The sequence below is a fragment of the Pteropus medius genome, unplaced genomic scaffold (assembly GCF_902729225.1).
Source record: "Pteropus medius unplaced genomic scaffold, Ma_sr-lr_union100, whole genome shotgun sequence".
Taxonomy (NCBI): Eukaryota; Metazoa; Chordata; class Mammalia; order Chiroptera; family Pteropodidae; genus Pteropus; species Pteropus medius.
This window is the reverse complement of record NW_024340698.1, coordinates 8,647,500-8,665,494: the sequence shown is the minus strand read 5'-3', so window position 1 is coordinate 8,665,494 and position 17,995 is coordinate 8,647,500. Positions and strand designations below refer to the sequence as shown.

The 17,995-nt window shown below is 35.5% G+C and overlaps 1 protein-coding gene and 1 pseudogene across 4 annotated transcripts in view; one reads left to right on the top strand and one right to left on the bottom strand.

Annotated features, from left to right (window-relative positions):
- STK26 (serine/threonine kinase 26) overlaps positions 1 to 17,995 on the top strand; it is a 73,029-nt gene that overhangs the window by 44,630 nt on the left and 10,404 nt on the right. Inside the window, exons 4-12 of one of the 4 annotated variants that reach the window (XM_039875625.1) lie at positions 2,610 to 2,666; positions 10,470 to 10,578; positions 10,668 to 10,825; positions 11,360 to 11,446; positions 11,611 to 11,796; positions 13,656 to 13,804; positions 15,331 to 15,424; positions 15,869 to 15,931; positions 16,014 to 16,150. In XM_039875625.1, coding sequence (XP_039731559.1) covers positions 2,610 to 2,666; positions 10,470 to 10,578; positions 10,668 to 10,825; positions 11,360 to 11,446; positions 11,611 to 11,796; positions 13,656 to 13,804; positions 15,331 to 15,424; positions 15,869 to 15,931; positions 16,014 to 16,150 — 1,040 coding nt within the window. Of the gene's footprint in view, positions 1 to 2,609; positions 2,667 to 10,469; positions 10,579 to 10,667; positions 10,826 to 11,359; positions 11,447 to 11,610; positions 11,797 to 13,655; positions 13,805 to 15,330; positions 15,425 to 15,868; positions 15,932 to 16,013; positions 16,155 to 17,995 lie in introns of those variants that run through there. The other 3 variants (XM_039875648.1, XM_039875633.1, XM_039875638.1) reach the window with 3 other exon arrangements.
- LOC120613291 (uncharacterized) lies at positions 8,890 to 9,008 on the bottom strand (annotated as a pseudogene).

The following is a 17,995-nucleotide window of genomic DNA, read 5'->3' as shown; positions in this document are numbered from 1 at the left end:
TTTAACCCTTCACCCCTTTCTCCCAGCCCCCCAACCCACCTTCACTCTACCAGTCACCAGATTGTCCTCTGTATTTGTGAGTCTGTTTTTATTTGTTCTTTTTGTTCCTTATATTCCACATATAAGTGAAATTATGTAGGATTTGTCTTTCTCTGACTTATTTCACTCAGCATAATAAGCTCTAAGTCTATCCATGGCATTGCAAATGGTAAGATTTTATTTTTTACGACTGAGCAATATTTCATTGTATATATGTACCACTTCATCTTTATCCAGTCATCTTTTAATGAGCACTTAGGTTCCTTCCATATCTTGGCTATTGTGAATAGAACTGCAGTGAACATAGGAATGCATAGATCTTTATGAATTACTGTTTTGGCTTTCTTTGTATAAATACCCAGAATTTCAATTGCTGGGTCAAAAGGTAGATCCGTTTTTAATTTTTTGAGGAATGTCCAGACTGTTTTCCATAGTGCCTGTACCAATTTGCAATCCCACCAACAGTATACGAGAGTTCCCTTTTCTCCACATCTTCGCTAGCACTTGTTGATTTTTGATTTATTGATGATAGCCATCTTGACAGGTGTGAGGTGATATCTCATTGTGGTTTTAATTTATATTTCTCTGATGATTAGTGACCTTGAGCATCTTCTCATATGTTTATTGGCCATCTGTATGTCGTCTTTGGAGAAATGGATTTTCAGGTCTTCTGCCTATTTTTAATTGGATTGTTTTGTTGTTGTCATTGTTGTGAGTTTATTTTTCTTTTAAATGTCGAGTGAATGGAAAGCATTATGATTTCAAAAGGTAGAATATAGTACTTACTAGAAACAAACTTTTGGCCAAAGGAAAAAATTCTCAAGCAATACGGCATTGTGAGAAACATTTTTTTCTTCTTTTAAAAAGTATATAAAGATACATCAGGTTCATTATTCTCAGGTTTGAAGTGCCTAATTTTTATACATAAAAACGAGTTACATGAACCAATTCTGGAACTCCTCTCCTCTGCCCACTTTAATGGCAATTTACTTCCTCTTTTTCCTACCATAGATACCACTGCTAGCAAGGACTCTCAGCTCCTTTTTCTTCAGTTCGAGCTGGCCTGCTGTGACAGGAGAGAATAAATGTCAAGATTGGGGGAAGGACACATCGTTTCTCTCTTTCTCTTATACATCTTACATACTGTCAACATCAAGAAAGAAAGGAAGAATCTTTTCATCTAAAATTAACTAAGCCCTTCGTCCCTGGTCCCTAACCTTAGGCTGTGTCCCATTTCCCATCTACAGTGTCACCCAAACACTCATCATGTTACTGGAATCCATTCTCTGACCTAATAAAGCCCCAACTTCATGGAGATGCTTAGATATTTTGAATGGAGCTCCCAAGTACTTCCCAGGGATTTTAGCGTTTGAGGACTACCAGCAGTAGCTTGAGAATTTTCATCCTATAATTAGGGCTGAAAGTGTTTCTGGCATCCCAAGTTGAAACACAACACTGAATATATATTTTTTTCCCTAGAAACACTGTTACGGTATAAATAATAGTTTCTCTGCTACTCTTCATGCTATACTACAGATACTTTTGTGTTAAATTGTCCTTTGGGGTACTACCCCAGGAAGCTAGAAAACATTTTTATGGGAAAATGCTTGCTTTCCAAATTCCAAACATCTTACATAAAAATGGACTTGTGAAACACAATCCATTTACAACTTGCGTAGTTGCCAATATCAGTGTAGTAAAACCAACAATTCCTCTTCTAGTCAACTCTGTGGTCCCACAAAAATTCAGGGAATACCACTCATGAAATGGTACGGAGAGAGAGGTGTTCCTAGTATTTCAAGCTATATTTAAAAGAGAAAATAAAAAAAAAGATATAATGATTCATTCCAATTTTTATCTCATAGTGCTGAATGATGTGTGTGCGTGTACACAGCTGTTTTGGAATTCATATACTCCTTCTATGAACACCATTTCCTCTTGTATACTTACAGTGAAGTTAACTCTACCTACAGTAATATGCTTTTAAATCTATACTCTCTCTTATCCATTTACCTGTGTAGGGGGACAATATTCTATCTACTTTCCATATGTGTACCAAAAATACCCAATTATCATGGCAGATAAAAGTTGTCAAGTGCATTAAAACAAAAGCCAAAAAGTAAAATAAGACAAAATATCCAGTGTTCTCACTCTAAAATCACATGATTTCACCAGAAGTCCCATTCCAAATTTCTACAAGTTTTCATTTACTTCCTTGTTCTTTAATGTGTCTTTCTTTTCTTTTCAATATTATCATTCAAAATAATAATGTAAACTTGTGGTTTATTTTTCTGGGTTTTATAAAAATTGCTAATAGTTCTACAATAAGAAACAATAACTTGTTATTTATTTAGCTATATCATAGGCTAAATAGGTTTGGGGGAAGGTCAAGACTCAGAACTTTTTATTTTCATTTGTAATGGTCAATGGACAGATAGATTTGGGGTTCCAAACAACTATTTTAAATCTGTATTTTAAAACCAGGACATTAGTATATCAGATTAGACATTTACACCAGTATGTTATTTTGCTAAGATTTGTAATTATAAATTGTTTCATGGCCTTTACAGGGTTCAAAATTATGGATAATAATGGAATACCTGGGTGGTGGTTCAGCACTGGATCTTGTAAGTATTTTTAAATAATCACACACATGTACACATACACATTCATACTTTAACTTTTTTCTTTTAATTGGAGTAAGCAATGGCTTTTGGGCAAGGTAAGTGGTTGCTTTAATTAATATCTTCAAATAAAACTTTTTTTCAAGACCATTATCCTTAGGTAGATTAGTTGTATTGCAGGATTGAACATGTTGCTGACATTCTTAGAATGTATAAAAAAATGTAAATAGATTAATAAAATCAATCCCCCAGATTAGGAATGAGTGTGTGACAGTTGCTGTCAGTGTAGAGTTTTACTTCTCAAGCTCATCCCTGAAAAGACTTTCTTAGATTTTTTGAAGTATGTAATTCGTGTAACTCTAACTAAGAGTGGTTCTTGGCCTATAAACCCAGTTCTCTACAGAGTTCTCTCTGCTCCTTTATAGGTCATTTGGAAATATAATGGCATTTTTTGTTGTCACAATGACTTGTAAGTGCTACAGCCATTTTGGTGGGCAGGGATGAGAATGCTAAAACCATTGAGAAACAGTGCCTTTGAGAAACACTAGTTGTTTTCTGCAAAGTAGTGTGATCCTATCACTGTTGGTTTTTTCCCTTTCCAATCTTTATTAGGATGACATTGTATTTAAAATACAATATGAATTACTAGAGGCAACTTATTGTAGTAGAATGACCATTGGGCTGGTCTATGGAAGTTTGAGGTTATAAGGCTGGCTCTATTCATGACTAAATCTGTGACTGTGAATCAAACATATAAATTCCTTGGAATTAGATTTCCTATAAAACAAAGAAGTTGCATTGAGTTATTTCTAAGTTCTTTTATCTTTAATATTATATGACAATATTTTATTAGAATGTCTCTTCCTTTGAAATTGTAGAGCATGCTGTTTCTAAAAATAGTGTTTTGATAATTAAGATCATCAAGTGATACTTTAAGTTTTTTTTAAATGGCGATGAGTTTTCCTAACTAAAAGTGATTAAATATTTTTAAAAGGCTTTAATCCTTACTGCAAGTAACTCAGTTTCAAATAATCCTATGCCAAAATGACCATAAAAGATTGTCTTTCCTTTAGACAGAACCGTACCTAAACTATTCTAAAGAAATGGTAATTAAACTGGATGAAGAGTCACATTTCCTTCTAGAAATTCATCAGTTTAATCAGTTGCCGAGTTAAGTAATCCTTCCTTGTGTCTAATCTAATTCTTATATCCTAAAGCCGGAGTTCACTCTTTTGTTTCTCTTTTCTAGTGTCTTGTCACGTAGTTTGCTTATACAATAGTTTCTTCATTAGCTCCACAAGAAGCCTCACAATTACTCCATGATCCTCCTTCTGCTTTTTAAATATTAAGAGCCCTTTCCACATTTATCAGTTATCTTATCTGGTCCCTCAAGGTGCTCAACATGTCTCTTCCCTGTTTTATAGACATTGCTTTCATCAGGATCACTGATAGCAAGGCTAAGTATTGGACACTGGCCCAACCCCAACACACTCTGCATCCTCCAGTAGTAGTTTGGTCAGTTTTATGAAATCTCTGAATGAAAGGATTGTAAGCTCTTAACCTCATTCTGCCATTCTGATCCCTGCGTAACAGAACAAATGCCAATTACATAAATTTAATGAACTTAAAATTTTCTTAGCCTCGTAGTGGCTAAAAAATTAAGAGACCTAGGTCCCAGTCCTGGTTCTGCCATTGACTAGCTGTCTAATGTTGGGTAAGCCATTTAACCTCTGTGACTTAATTTCCTCAAATCTTAAGTGAAGAAATTAGACTAGTAATGTCTCCAGTTTTGTTTTTCTAGCTCTAAAATTTAGTAATATTGTGATTTAATTATAAATCTCATTTAACTGGACTTTATAGGGAGAGCAAATAAAGAGACAATGTTCTATTTCTTCTCCATGTATATTTCTATACAAATGAATGCTATCATTTGGGGAATCTAATAAAGGATTAGGCTTAGAGGCTTATGCTACTAGGAATAAGAGAAAACAAAAGTGATGCTAAGCAGAGAATGTTTAACACTATAAACTAGTATATGAATAATGGAATATGAATATGACTTATAATTTATGTCAACCTTATATAATGTATAACTCAAGATTCTCTTTCATTCTTGAAAAAAAAATCAGTTGAATTCAACAGACTTTGAGCATATTGTATATTTTATTGAATTTGTTACACCTTTCTTTTCTTCAATAAGAATTATAGTGGTCTACAACAAAAAACACATGTAATAAAGTTAATAGAATAAAACATGAGCACCAAGGGAAAAAGTTGGAAGCAAAATGCTAACTGTAAAGTAAGGCATAACATAACATGCTGCATTAGGGACAGGCTGGAAGTCAAAGGAGCGTGGGGTAAAACCCAAAAAGTACAAGTGTACATTCTTTGAAAGAGCAAATATCCCTCTCTTTCATATCCTCAGTTGAAAATAGAGGCAAATTACTTAAGGCCAGTACACTGCCCTGGCGACGGAGGTATTAGCTATTAGACACATGGCACAGTCTTCAGGCATTGGAGGGAACTTCAATTATGCATTCCCAGTACACAGTGGACCAAGATCTTGGCATTCTCTTTCCCAAGGTCACATTGGAAATAAAAAACAATCTTTGTTCCATCTACTTTAATTTCTTTCTCTTTCCAGCTCCCTTTTTCCTCTTCTTCTAATTACTATCAAGATGGCTAAGGAAACATTTTAATCAGAAGATTTGGGATAGTTTTCTGTCTGATACTGAACCAGAAAAACTCAACTGTACCACCACCCCATTCCCATTTCTCTGCAACGGAGTCTCTCCTCCAATCCTCATCCAATGCCCAGTTAACCGAAATTTTACTTTTATTGAATTTTAAACTGGAACTAAATATACCAGATAAGCTAATGAGTCTTTAGGACCTCTCTTTTATTTATTTTTACTTTATCCAAGCACTTTTAGAAGTCCTTTAGAATGATAGCTAGTACCCATTACAAGTACCCATTACATAGACCTTGCCCCGTTTCTGAAGTGAGAGTATACCTCCTCTGGCTCTGTCAACATTTTATGATCAGTGATACTAAGTGTTGATCTTGAGTATTATGATGTTTGTCTTTCAGTTATTTGGTAGTACCTCAGAATTTCATTGCCAGGAGTCAATAAAATAATATGCCATCTCAAATTTTAATATGACTTTAATCACTACTATATATTTAATATTTTTTTATTTTTTAATTACAGTGGACATATAATATATTAGGTTCAGGTGTACAACGTAGTCATTAGACATTTATATAATTTATGAAGTGATCCCGTAATAAATCTGGTACCCATCTGACACCATACACAGTTATTACAACATTATTGACTATATTGACTATATTTCCTATGCTATACTTTACATCCCAATGACTATTTTGTAACTATCAACTTGTACCTCTTAATCCCTCTCTTCTTTCATCCATCTCGCCAAACCTGTCCCATCTGGCAACTATCATAATGTTCTCTGTATATATTGGTTTGTTTCTGTATTGTTTGTTTTTATTTTTTTTACATTCCACATATAAGTAAAATTATATGGTATGTGTCTTTCTCTGTGACGTACTTCACTCAGCATAATACCCTCTAGGTCCAGCCATGTTGTTGCAGGTGACAAGATTTCATTCTTTTTTATAGATGAGTAATGTTCCATTGTATATATGTACCACTTGTTCTTTATTCATTCATTTATTGATAGGCACTTAAGCTGCTTCCATATCTTGGCTATTGTGAATAATGCTGCATTGAACATATAGTTGCATTTGTCTTTTTGAATTGGTGTTTTGGGTCTTTCTTTGTCTCTTGTCATAGCCTTTGTTTTAAAGTTTATTTTCTCTGGTATAAGAATTGCTACCCCAGCTTTTTTTTTTTCATTTCCATTTTCATGAACTATTTTTTTTCATCCCTTTGTGTTCAGTCTGTGTGTGTCTTTTGATCTGAAGTGAATCTCTTGTAGGCAGCATATGTTGGGGTCTTGCTTTCTTATCCATTCAGCTACCCTATCTTTTGATCGAAGCATTTAACTCTTTTACATTTGAACTACTTGTTGATAGATATATTGTTATTGCTATTTTATTATTCATATTTTTGATACATATATATATTTTTTCTTCTTTAAGAAATCCCTCCAGCATTTCCCATAATACTGGCTTGGTGGTGATGAACCCTTTTAGCTTTTTCTTGTCTGGGAAGCTGTTTATGTCTCCTTTGATTCTAAATGATAGCTTTGCTAGGTAGAATAATATTGGTTGCAGAACTTCACTTTTCATCACTTTGAATATTTTGTGACAATCCCTTCTAGCCTGCAAAGTTTCTGTTGAGAAATCAGTTTACAGTCTTATGAAAACTTCCATGTAGGTAACTAATTGATTTTCTCTTGCTGCTTTTAAGATTATCTCTTTGTCCGCACCCTTTGGCATTTTAATTATAATGTGTTTTGGTGTGGGCTTCTTTGGGTTCATCTTGTTTGGGACTCTAAATTTTCTAGGGCTGTATGTCTATTTCCTTCACCAGGATAGGGAAGTTTGCCATCATTATTTCTACAAATAGGTTTTCAATTCCTTGTTCTCTCTCTCTCTTCTGGTACCCCTGTGATGTGAATGTTGTCCCAGAGGCTTCTTAAACTATTCATTTTTTGGACTCTTTTTTCTTGTTGCTGTTCTGATTGCATGTCCTCCACTGCCCCATCTTCTAAATCACTGATTCGATCCTCTGCTTCATCCACTCTGTTGATTCCCTCTAAGGTACTCTTCATCTCAAATATTCTATTCTTCATTTCTGACTGGCTCCCTATTTTCCATCTCCATTTTTATGTTTTCCATCTCTTAGTTAAAGTTCTGACTGAATTCATCTGCTCTTCCACTAAGTTCCTTGAGCATCCTTATAACCAGTGTTTTAAACTCTGCATCTGGTATATTGCTTGTCTCCATTTTGTTTAGTTCTTTTTCTGGAGCTTTGTTCTGATCTTTTGTTTGAGAAACATTTCATTGTCTACTCATTTTGGCTGCCTCCCTGTGTTTGTTTCTATGTGTTAGGTAGAGCTGGTATATCTCCTGGTCTTGGTAGGGTGGCCTTATGTAGTAGGTGTCCTGTGGAGCCCAGTGGCACAGTCTCCCTGATCACCTCGGATAGGTGCTCCAGGTGTGTCCCTTGTGTAGGTTGTGTTTGCCTTCTTGTTGTAATTGAGGCTTGGTTGCTGTTTGCACATCAGTGGGATGGATTGACCCTCAGGCTGACTGGCTTTGAGGACTAGCCATGACTACAGTGGAGGAGATGATGTGGAAGAGCTGACCCTATAGAGCAGGATTTGTTTTATCAGGGCTCTGCTGCCTGCCCAGTCTGCCCTTTGGGTGTGTCATTTGTGGAGCTGGTTGAGTGGTGCTCTGATGTGTTCTGATGCTGGCAACCAAGTGTAATGTTTCTGGAGCCTTTTGAGAGGTGTTTCGGTGCAGGCCAAAGTCAGCTGCTACCTGTGCCCTGCCTGGGGTCACTTGGTATGAGCTACAAAGTAATGTGCCTGGGAGAGGCTATGCTGCGAGCTAAGGCCAGCTGCCACTACTGCCAGGCTTAGGGCTGCTTAACAAGAGATCCAGGGCATGCCAAGGCCAGAGGATGCTTGTTTGGAGTTTGGGAAACTTTGATAGTTTTTAGAAAAGTTTTTAGCATGAGCCAAGACTGGCTGTTTGTATGGAAAAGCCACAGGAAGCAGCTTGGGTGGTCCTGCAATTCGGGTTAGGCAGGGTCTCAGGGACTCACCAGGGTGGGGCAAACGGTGTTTGCCTGATTGATGGAGACTCAGATATGGTGGCTACATGCACATGCAGTTTTGGTGGGGGAAAGTGAGGGATGATGGCTTCTGCCAGCACTTCTGTCTGGGAGAAAGCTGCCTCTCCAGTCCTCGCCCTGAAGCTAGACAATGCAGTTCCTCCAAGTATGTCCCTGGTGCCTTTTGAGCTGCTTCCCCAGTGCTAGAGCTCAGAGTGAGTGAGTCTGTCAGCCACTAAGATCATGCACAGGCCATTTAAAATAAATATGTGTGATTCCAGCCACCGTCCATCTCACTCAGCCACAATTTCTACTGGTTTTCACAACCATAAGTTGTGGAGACTTTAATTCCTAACACTGGAACCCTGAGTAGGGAGCCTGTGGTGGGGCTGGGACTCCTTACTCCTCAGGGAGGACCTCTGCATCAGAGATACCCCTTCTTATTTTTTTAAAGCCTACAGCACCTGGTATTCCCAGGTGGTCTCCCATCCAGCTACTAACCAGGCCCAACACTGCTTAGCTTCCGAGATCAGACGACATCGAGCATGTTCGGGGTGGTATGGCCGTAGACCCCCTTCTGATTTTTAACCACCACATGTGGATATGGTACGAGCCCATTCAGCATATTTGCCTCTCTACAATCTCGTGGTGGCTTCTGCTGTATGTCCTTAGTTATAGGACTTCTGTTCAAGTAGACTTCAAATGATTCTCAGTGATAGTTGTTCTGTAGTTTAGTTGTAATTTTGAGGTAGTCATGAGTGGAGGCGAGTACAGCCTTTACCTGCTCCACCATTGTGCCCAGAATAAAAGCACTACTATTTAAATAGAAACTTCTGGGGTGGAAGTTTCTAGATTTGAAAGTAAATACATAATGTTACATAAGAAAGGTACCTAGTGAACTATGATGTCCCTGGAGTATACTGCATATCCAGAACACAGCTAATATTAAATAGCATGACCAAAGTATGGGTTCTGTTTTAAGCAGCTAAATTTCAACAAGAAAGTGCCCTCTATTCAGAATAAATATGGCATTCATGAAAGATGAAATATACAAGATGCCAAAGAGCTGTGAATCTCTCCCAATGTGAGGCTGTGTGAGCAATATTTGATTTTCAACACCTCTCCCCTCCTTTCAGCAAACAGAACTCAACCTCAGCTCTGACTTTAGTTTCCCTCCTGTTCCTGTAATAATATCGTACAGTCCACTATTTGTGCTTTATGAGGTATCAGATTTTTTAAATAACCATTTATTTTAAAGAGAGATTTTTAAATATTCCATTATAGGTTCTCCTGAAACTTAATCATTGCTTTCCTTGTATTCCAGTTGGAACTACTGGCTTTGGTACAGGGATGGGGAAAGAAAGGGAAATGTGTTACATTTATTTGAAAAACTGTATCCCTCCATGATTTGATCTTTTTTTTTTTACAATGAATATCTGAATGGTTTAATTATATTCCTAGTTAAATTTTAAAATTGAGTCCCCAAAAGTCTCTAAGCTTTTACAATGTTGAAATATATAAATGCTAAAAATTGTGTGCCACGGCAGACTTATATATAATCAAATTTGGCTACTGGTGAAATCTTATGGACTGTGAGCTTAAAATCAGTTCTGCATAAATATTTAATAACTTTTAAACAACAAATGTAAAAATTTAAGCAGCTGTTTTTTTTCTTCCTATCTGAAAGGAAGAAAGCTGGTTTGTCATTATTTAAATGTATCTAAAATTTGTGATGTAAATATCTGAGAACCTCAGGATTTAGAGCTGGTATATAGGTAACACTACTTGTATTATTATCTTTCAAGATTAAATCCGATCATTTAAAAATCCTTCCAGCCCTTTGAGTTAACTTTTTTAGTCTCTTTCTTTACCTTTTAATTTTTTTTTCTCATTCATTTAAATATTGGTTTAAGAAACAGAACTGCTTCATACATCTAAGTGATTCCCTTCTTTCAAAGATAACAAATTTGAACTTTATTGTTCCAAACATTGATACATGTGTGTTTATGTGTGTGTGTGTTTTTTCTCTAAGCTGCGAGCTGGTCCATTTGATGAATTCCAGATTGCTACCATGCTAAAGGAAATTTTGAAAGGTCTGGACTATCTGCATTCAGAAAAGAAAATTCACCGAGACATAAAAGGTATACTAATGTCCAATATAAACCTGAGAAAAATAGATGCATTCTGAGGAAGATAAGCTTCTTTTCACTTTTTGTTTTTTCCCTCCTAGCTGCCAATGTCTTGCTCTCAGAACAAGGAGATGTTAAACTTGCTGACTTTGGAGTTGCTGGCCAGCTGACAGATACACAAATTAAAAGAAATACCTTTGTGGGTACACCATTTTGGATGGCTCCTGAAGTTATTCAACAGTCGGCTTATGACTCAAAAGTAAATTGTTACCTGTACAAGCTGTTTTGTTTTTAATAATAAATTTTATATAACATATTATCCTATTTAATACATTGCCTTAATTTTCCTTCCTTTTGAAGTATTCCTAAAGCTAGAATTATTTCAAATGTTGCTGCTAAATTATAATCAAGTTCCCTCGATGCCAGTACTATTCAGACCCTATTCCTTTCAATTTCCTTTCATCCCACTTGGAATAAAATCCAAAGTCCTTGCTATTGTATGCATGGCTCACTAGGATCTGGCCCTTGTCTGCCTCTTCAACCTCATCTCCTATAACTCTCCTCTATATTCTACCTGCTTCAGCCACAGTGGCCTCATTGCTGTTCCACAAACATAGCAAGCGCACTTGCCCTCCTTCTATCTGAAATAAACTTCCTCCCAATGAGGTCTCTACTTTAAACATTGCAGCCTCTTAATTCCATCATTCGTTATTTTCTTATGCTAAGTTATTTTCTTCACAGAACTTAGCACCATCTAATATCATATTATTTATCTATTTTTGTCTTCTACTAGAATACAAGCACCTTGAGAGCAGGGACTTTTGTCTGGTTTATCTACCACCTGCATCCTCAGTACCTAGAACGTGATACTTGGCACAAAGTATGGAATTTGATAATTTTTTTAAATAAATGAATTTTATTAATAAAAATTCATTAACATCACATTTCTTGCAACACTTTAATATTGCCATTAGCTTCCACAGGCTATTTTGTGGCAGTATATTGGAATGGAGTTTCAAGGTCATTTTCTTTCTCTTACCTTAGGCTGACATTTGGTCATTGGGAATTACTGCTATTGAACTAGCCAAAGGAGAGCCACCGAACTCTGATATGCATCCAATGAGAGTTCTGTTTCTTATTCCAAAAAACAATCCTCCAACTCTTGTTGGAGACTTCACTAAGTCCTTTAAGGAGTTTATTGATGCTTGCTTGAACAAAGATCCATCATTTGTGAGTATATATTGCTTTTACTACCTTTGTCTATTATTAGAACTACATAGAACAAATATTTTTTCTACAGTGAGAAATACAGTGCATGTGAAAATTGTCTAAGATCTATCCAGGAACTTGGTTCTTCCCTCTATATTGCTAATTCTGTTCAGTTCTTAACAAGATCCTTAGTTCTTTTGCTCCTTCCACTCTATCTTTTTATGTTTTTCGTAGTCCCTAGCTTATTCCTTATTCTATTATTTCCTATTTCAGGGGGAAAGAAATTTGAGAAATAAAATTTATTTAATAAGATGTCATGAATGAAGTTTATGTGTAACTATTTTCAATAATTTTTACTCAACTGTGTTTTCACTTTCCATGAATAGTTATGTTTGCATTTCGCTATTTTAAAATTAATGTTTAGAAATTCCAACATGAAGGTGCATACTTTTCCTGAAGTCTAGTGAATCTCACTCATTTACCTAACAAATTTGATTACAGTTGTTTTACTGTTTTTAAAATAAAGCTGCCTGGCTGTTGGTGGGATTGAAAATTGGTACAGCCACTATGGAAAACAGTATGGAGATTCCTCAAAAAATTAAAAATAAACTACCCTATGACTAAACAATTTCACTTCTTGGTATTTATCCAAAAAAATTCAAAACACTAATTCAAAAAGATATATGCACCCCTATGCTCACAATAGCATTATTTACCATAGCCAAGATTTGGAAGCAACCTACATGCCCATCAGTAGATGAATGGATAAAGAAGAGGTGATACATATATACAATGGAATATTACTCAGCCATAAGAAAGAATGAAACCTTGCCATCTGCAACAAGGATGCATCTAGAGGGTATTATGCTGAGTGAAATAAGTCAGACAGAGAAAGTCAAATACCATAAAATTTCACTTATATGTGGAATCTAAAGAACAAAATTAATGAACAAACAAAACAGAAACAGACTCGTGGATATAGAGAACAAACTGATGGTTGTCATATGGGAGTGGAGTTGGAGAGCTGGGTGGAAAAGGGAGGGGATTAAGAAGTACAAACTATTAGTTAAAATAATTATGGGATATAAAGTACAGCATAGGGAATATAGTCAATAATATTGTAATAATTATGTATGGTACTAGGTGGGTACTAGATTTATTGGGGAGATCACTTCATAAATTATATAAATAACCACTATGCTATATAACTGAAACCAATATAAAATAATATTGAATGTCAACTAAAATTGAAAAAGAAAAAAATAAATAAATAAATGAAACTGCCTGGTGATTTCTAGAAACTAGAAATGTATAAAAACTATCTAAGTTTGATGTGCCAATTTAAAGTTGATAACAAATGTTCTGATATTAATAAAGTACTAGGTTGGACCTATCCCCCATAGCACCTGGTATTTGTATTTAGATGCCATATGAATTAATCTGGAGATCATACAATGTGTGCAGCTAATAACAAAGTTACAGCATTGCTAGTTTTCATCCATTTTTTTCAATTTACAGTAAATATAATAAAAGTATTTAAAGTACTATTTGAAATGTTTTTAAATTTTTAATTTATTTTCAAAATTCTGCCATGTGTTTCTCTGCTTTGAGAAGGCCCTGGCCTGCCAGTTTGCTGGTAGATAAGCTACCTTTTGCCATTGGGCTATTTAACAAACTGGTACCAAAACAGTGCATTTAATTTGGTTACCTTGTGCCACTTTGAAAATAGAATTAGCTCTTGTCCTACAGCATTTTAGTTGTCCTCATGTCTACAGACATATTTTTATACCTTTAAACTTAATAACTGAAATGATTTCTTACCACCTGTTGCATTCGTAAAGAGCCTAGAAATATTCATGCATATTTCATTTTTTCCTTAGCGTCCTACAGCTAAAGAACTTCTAAAACACAAATTCATCGTAAAAAATTCAAAGAAGACTTCTTATCTGACTGAACTGATAGATCGATTTAAGAGATGGAAGGCAGAAGGACACAGCGATGATGAATCTGATTCTGAGGGCTCTGATTCGTATGTACAAATTAAGTTTTATTTAAATAGCCTATATTAATATTGTGTATCATTTAACCGTGATCCAAAATGCTTTCTCTAGCATATAATACAAACTGTATTCTAAAGTTCTACTTTAGAAACTGTGAAAATCTTTCAAATCATAGATGTGGAGTAAAACGAATTTGAAAACATGTTTTTTTCTTAGTTTTAAATGGTCTCAGTCTAACCCCTAGTGGATACTTGAGTATATTACAGAATTTTGGAACAAGATTTGATTAAAGGTGTTATATTAGTTTGCCAAAAGTGATAGATAAGGGGCTATTTCTTCTCATACTTTGTTGGCAACCTGTAAAATCTCTCTGGAGAACTGACCTCCAGGCCTTTCCTACCTCTTGGCCACGGACCAAATCATGATCAGAGTGGTACATTTAAATACAGTAAGTCCTTACATAATGTTGTCAATAGGTTCTTGGAAACTACAACTTTAAGCAAAATGTCACAATGAAACCAATTTACCATAGGCTAATCAATAGAAACAAGAGTTAAGTTCCTATGACACATTTCTGGTTACAGGAACATCATCAAACTCTAAATAAAGCATTGAAATAAATGTAAGCTATACATACATTTAAGAAAGGTGAATAAAAACCAATAATGCTTTTCCAGCCTGCTGATTCCAGTTAAGAGTCTGAGGTGGCTGGAGCCTCTCTCAGAAGCACAGGGACAGGACACCCTTCCATACTAGGACGACTCACACACAGCCATATTTACTCAGACTGAGACAACTTAGACATGCCAGTTCACCTTCACATGCACATTTTAGGGATGTGGGAGAAAATCAGAGGATCCAGAGAAAATTCACACAGACATGAGAACATGCAAACTCCACAGATAGTAGCCCCGGCTAGGAATCAGTTTTTTCCTCATCAACGTTTTAATGAAATTACATTATTCAAGGACCTGAGGTATTTATTTATAAATGATGTGTACCCCTTTAAAATTTACAGTTTTTTTAACAGCAGCGTTTACATTAACATTTTAGTCTTTAAGTCCATCACTTAATTTATACTAGAATAGTCTGTAGGCTACACCAGAATTTATACCTCCACTGGCTAAAATACTCTGAGTCCTGCATTTATGAGAAATTGCCCAAATTTTGAAAGGGATAAAAAAAATACCAGGATAGTTTTTGCACCCTGTTCTAATGGTTGCTGGCCTTAGCTGCCCATCAGAGTTGCCCATGGAGCCTTAAATAAATCACAAGCCATACTGCAGAAGATCCTGATTCAGTTAGTTCAGAGGACTGAGTATATGGTAATAGGTCTCCACATGTTATTTTGATGCATACTTGGAGTTGATAACCACTGCTACTCTTCAGTAAAATGTAGTATCTTCCTGAAACTTAGATCAAATGCTTTATTATGCTATGATTTTTTTATACATTGAGACAGTTCTTTCTTCAGAGTTTGACTGCATTGATTTGGTATTTTTACCAAGTTGAATTATTTAGGAACTTATAGAAATATCTTTGTCAATCTTTTTAGGGAATCTACTAACAGGGAAAATAATACTCATCCTGAATGGAGCTTTACCACTGTGCGAAAGAAGCCTGATCCAAAGAAACTGCAGAATGGAGCTGTACGTACATGGAGATGATCAATTCCTCTTGATAGATTTCTTTGAACAATGTAGTGAGATTTTGATGGCCAAAAATGTTGGAATTTGATACCCCTAAATGTCTGTCTACCTCCCACATCCATAGTATATACTTCATTTCCCATTAGTTTTGAACTAATTAAGAAAGGGTCATAGAAGTCATTTGTGTAGCCATTGGTATATATTCAAATGCATTTTACCTAGAGATAAATAAATCCAGTGAAATCATGGATATCTATTGTAATCTTAAAGTTAGAAGCCTTCTGGATGATGGTTGGGAATTAGTGATGGGAAGAAAGCATGGAGACTTACCTTATACTGGTCTTTGTGGGGGGGATTCAAATTAATGCACATTTACTATTGAATAAGAAAAACATGAATGACTATTTTAATTTCATGTGTATAATTTATATACTTTGTTCAAAGGAGCAAGACTTTGTGCAAACCCTAAGCTGTTTGTCTATGATAATCACACCTGTATTTGCTGAAGTAAGTACATATTCATCAGGATTGGGTATGTAGTTTAAGAAGTACAGTAATTTTAAATGTTATAGCTAATGATCTTTCTCAGCTTAAACAGCAGGATGAGAATAATGCTAGCAGGAATCAGGCAATTGAAGAACTCGAGAAAAGTATAGCTGTGGCAGAAGCCGCCTGTCCTGGCATCACAGATAAAATGGTGAAGAAGTTAATTGAAAAATTTCAAAAGTAAGCTTGAAATGTCATTCTTAAAAATTATTTTGACATTTTGTGTTGGATTTTAATTTATGACACAATATAATTGCTTTGATTTTCTTTAAAAAAATATTTATTTATTTATTTATTTATTTATTTATTTGTCTATCTTTGTTTAGGTTAATTTTTTATGGTAACATTAGTTAACGAAATCCAGTAAGTTTCAGCTGTACATTTTAACAATAGGGTATATATATATATATATATATATATATATATATATATATATATACACACACACACACACGTATATTTACTTATTTATTTATTTACACTGTAGATTAAATTCCCATAGTTAAATTTCTTTCTGTCACCACCTATTTGACCTCCTTTACGCCGTCTACCTCCCCGCTCTTCTTCCACCCGCTGCTCATCTGGTAACCACTAGTCTATTGTCCATATCCATGAGTCTCTGTTTGTCCTGTTCATTTGTTGCTTTTAGGTTTATATTCCACATATAAGTGATATAATGTGATTTTCAACTTTTTCTGTCAGGCTTATTTCGCTTAGCATGATTATCTCAAGGTCCATCCATGTTGTCGCAAATGGCAGTATTTCATCTCTTCTTATGACTAATATTCCATTGTATATATGTACCACAGCTTTTTTATCCAGTCATCTCTCATAGGACATTTCAGTTGCTTCCATGTCCTGGCCACTGTGAATAACACTACTATAAACATCAGTGTGCAAATCTTTTCAGATATGCGTTTTCAAGTCTTTGGGATAAATACCCAGTAGAGGGATTGCTGGATCACATGGTAGATCAATACTTACTTTTTTGAGGAACCTCCACAGTATTTTCCATAGTGAATGTACCAATTTGCAGTCCCACCAGCAGTGTATGAGGGTTCCTTTTTCTCAGCATCCTCTCCACCATTTGTTATTACTTGTCCTGTTGATTACAACTATTCTAACAGGTGTGAGATGGTATCTCATTGTGGTTTTGATTTGCATTTCCCTAATAGGTAGCGATGTTGAGCATCTTTTCATATATTTGTTGACCATTTGGATGTACTCTAGGGGAAGTGTCAGCTCAGGTCCTCTACCCATTTTTTGTTTGGATCATTTGGGTTTTGTTGTTGTTGTTGTTGTTATTGAGTTGTATGAATTCTTTGTATATTTTGGATGTTAGGCCCTTATCAGAGGCATTGCTTGCAAATATCTTATCACATTCGGATGGTTGTCTCTTTACCTTGCCGAGTGTTTCTTTTGCTGTGCAGCAGCTTTTTAGTTTGATGTAGTCCCATTCTTTATTTTTGCTATGACTTCCTTTGCCTTTGAGGTCAAATTCATAAAATCCTCTTTAAGTCCAAGGTTCTTGAGTTTAGTTCCTGTTTTCTTCTTTCAGGTCTTACATGCAGGTCTTTAATCCATTTGGAGTTAATTTTGGTGTGTGGTGATAGACAACAGTCTAGTTTCATTCTTCTGCAAGTAGCTTTCCAGTTTTCCCAGCACCATTTATTGAAGAGGCTTTCCTTTCTAGACTGTATGTTTTTGGCACTTTTGTCAAATATTACTTGCTCATATAAACATGGATTTACTTCTGGACTCTTGATTCTGTTCCACTGGTCTGTGTGTCTGTTTTGCTGCCAATACCATGCCATTTTGATTACTGTAGCTCTGTAGTATAATTTGAAGTTGTGCACAATGATGCCTCCAGCTTCATTCTTTTTTCTCAGGATGACTCTGGCAATCTGGGGTCTTTTGTGCTTCGATACAAATCTGATGATTTTTTTTGTTCTATTTCTTTAAAAAATGTGGATGGGATTTTCACAGGATTGCATTAAATCTATATAACTATTTAGGTAATAAGGT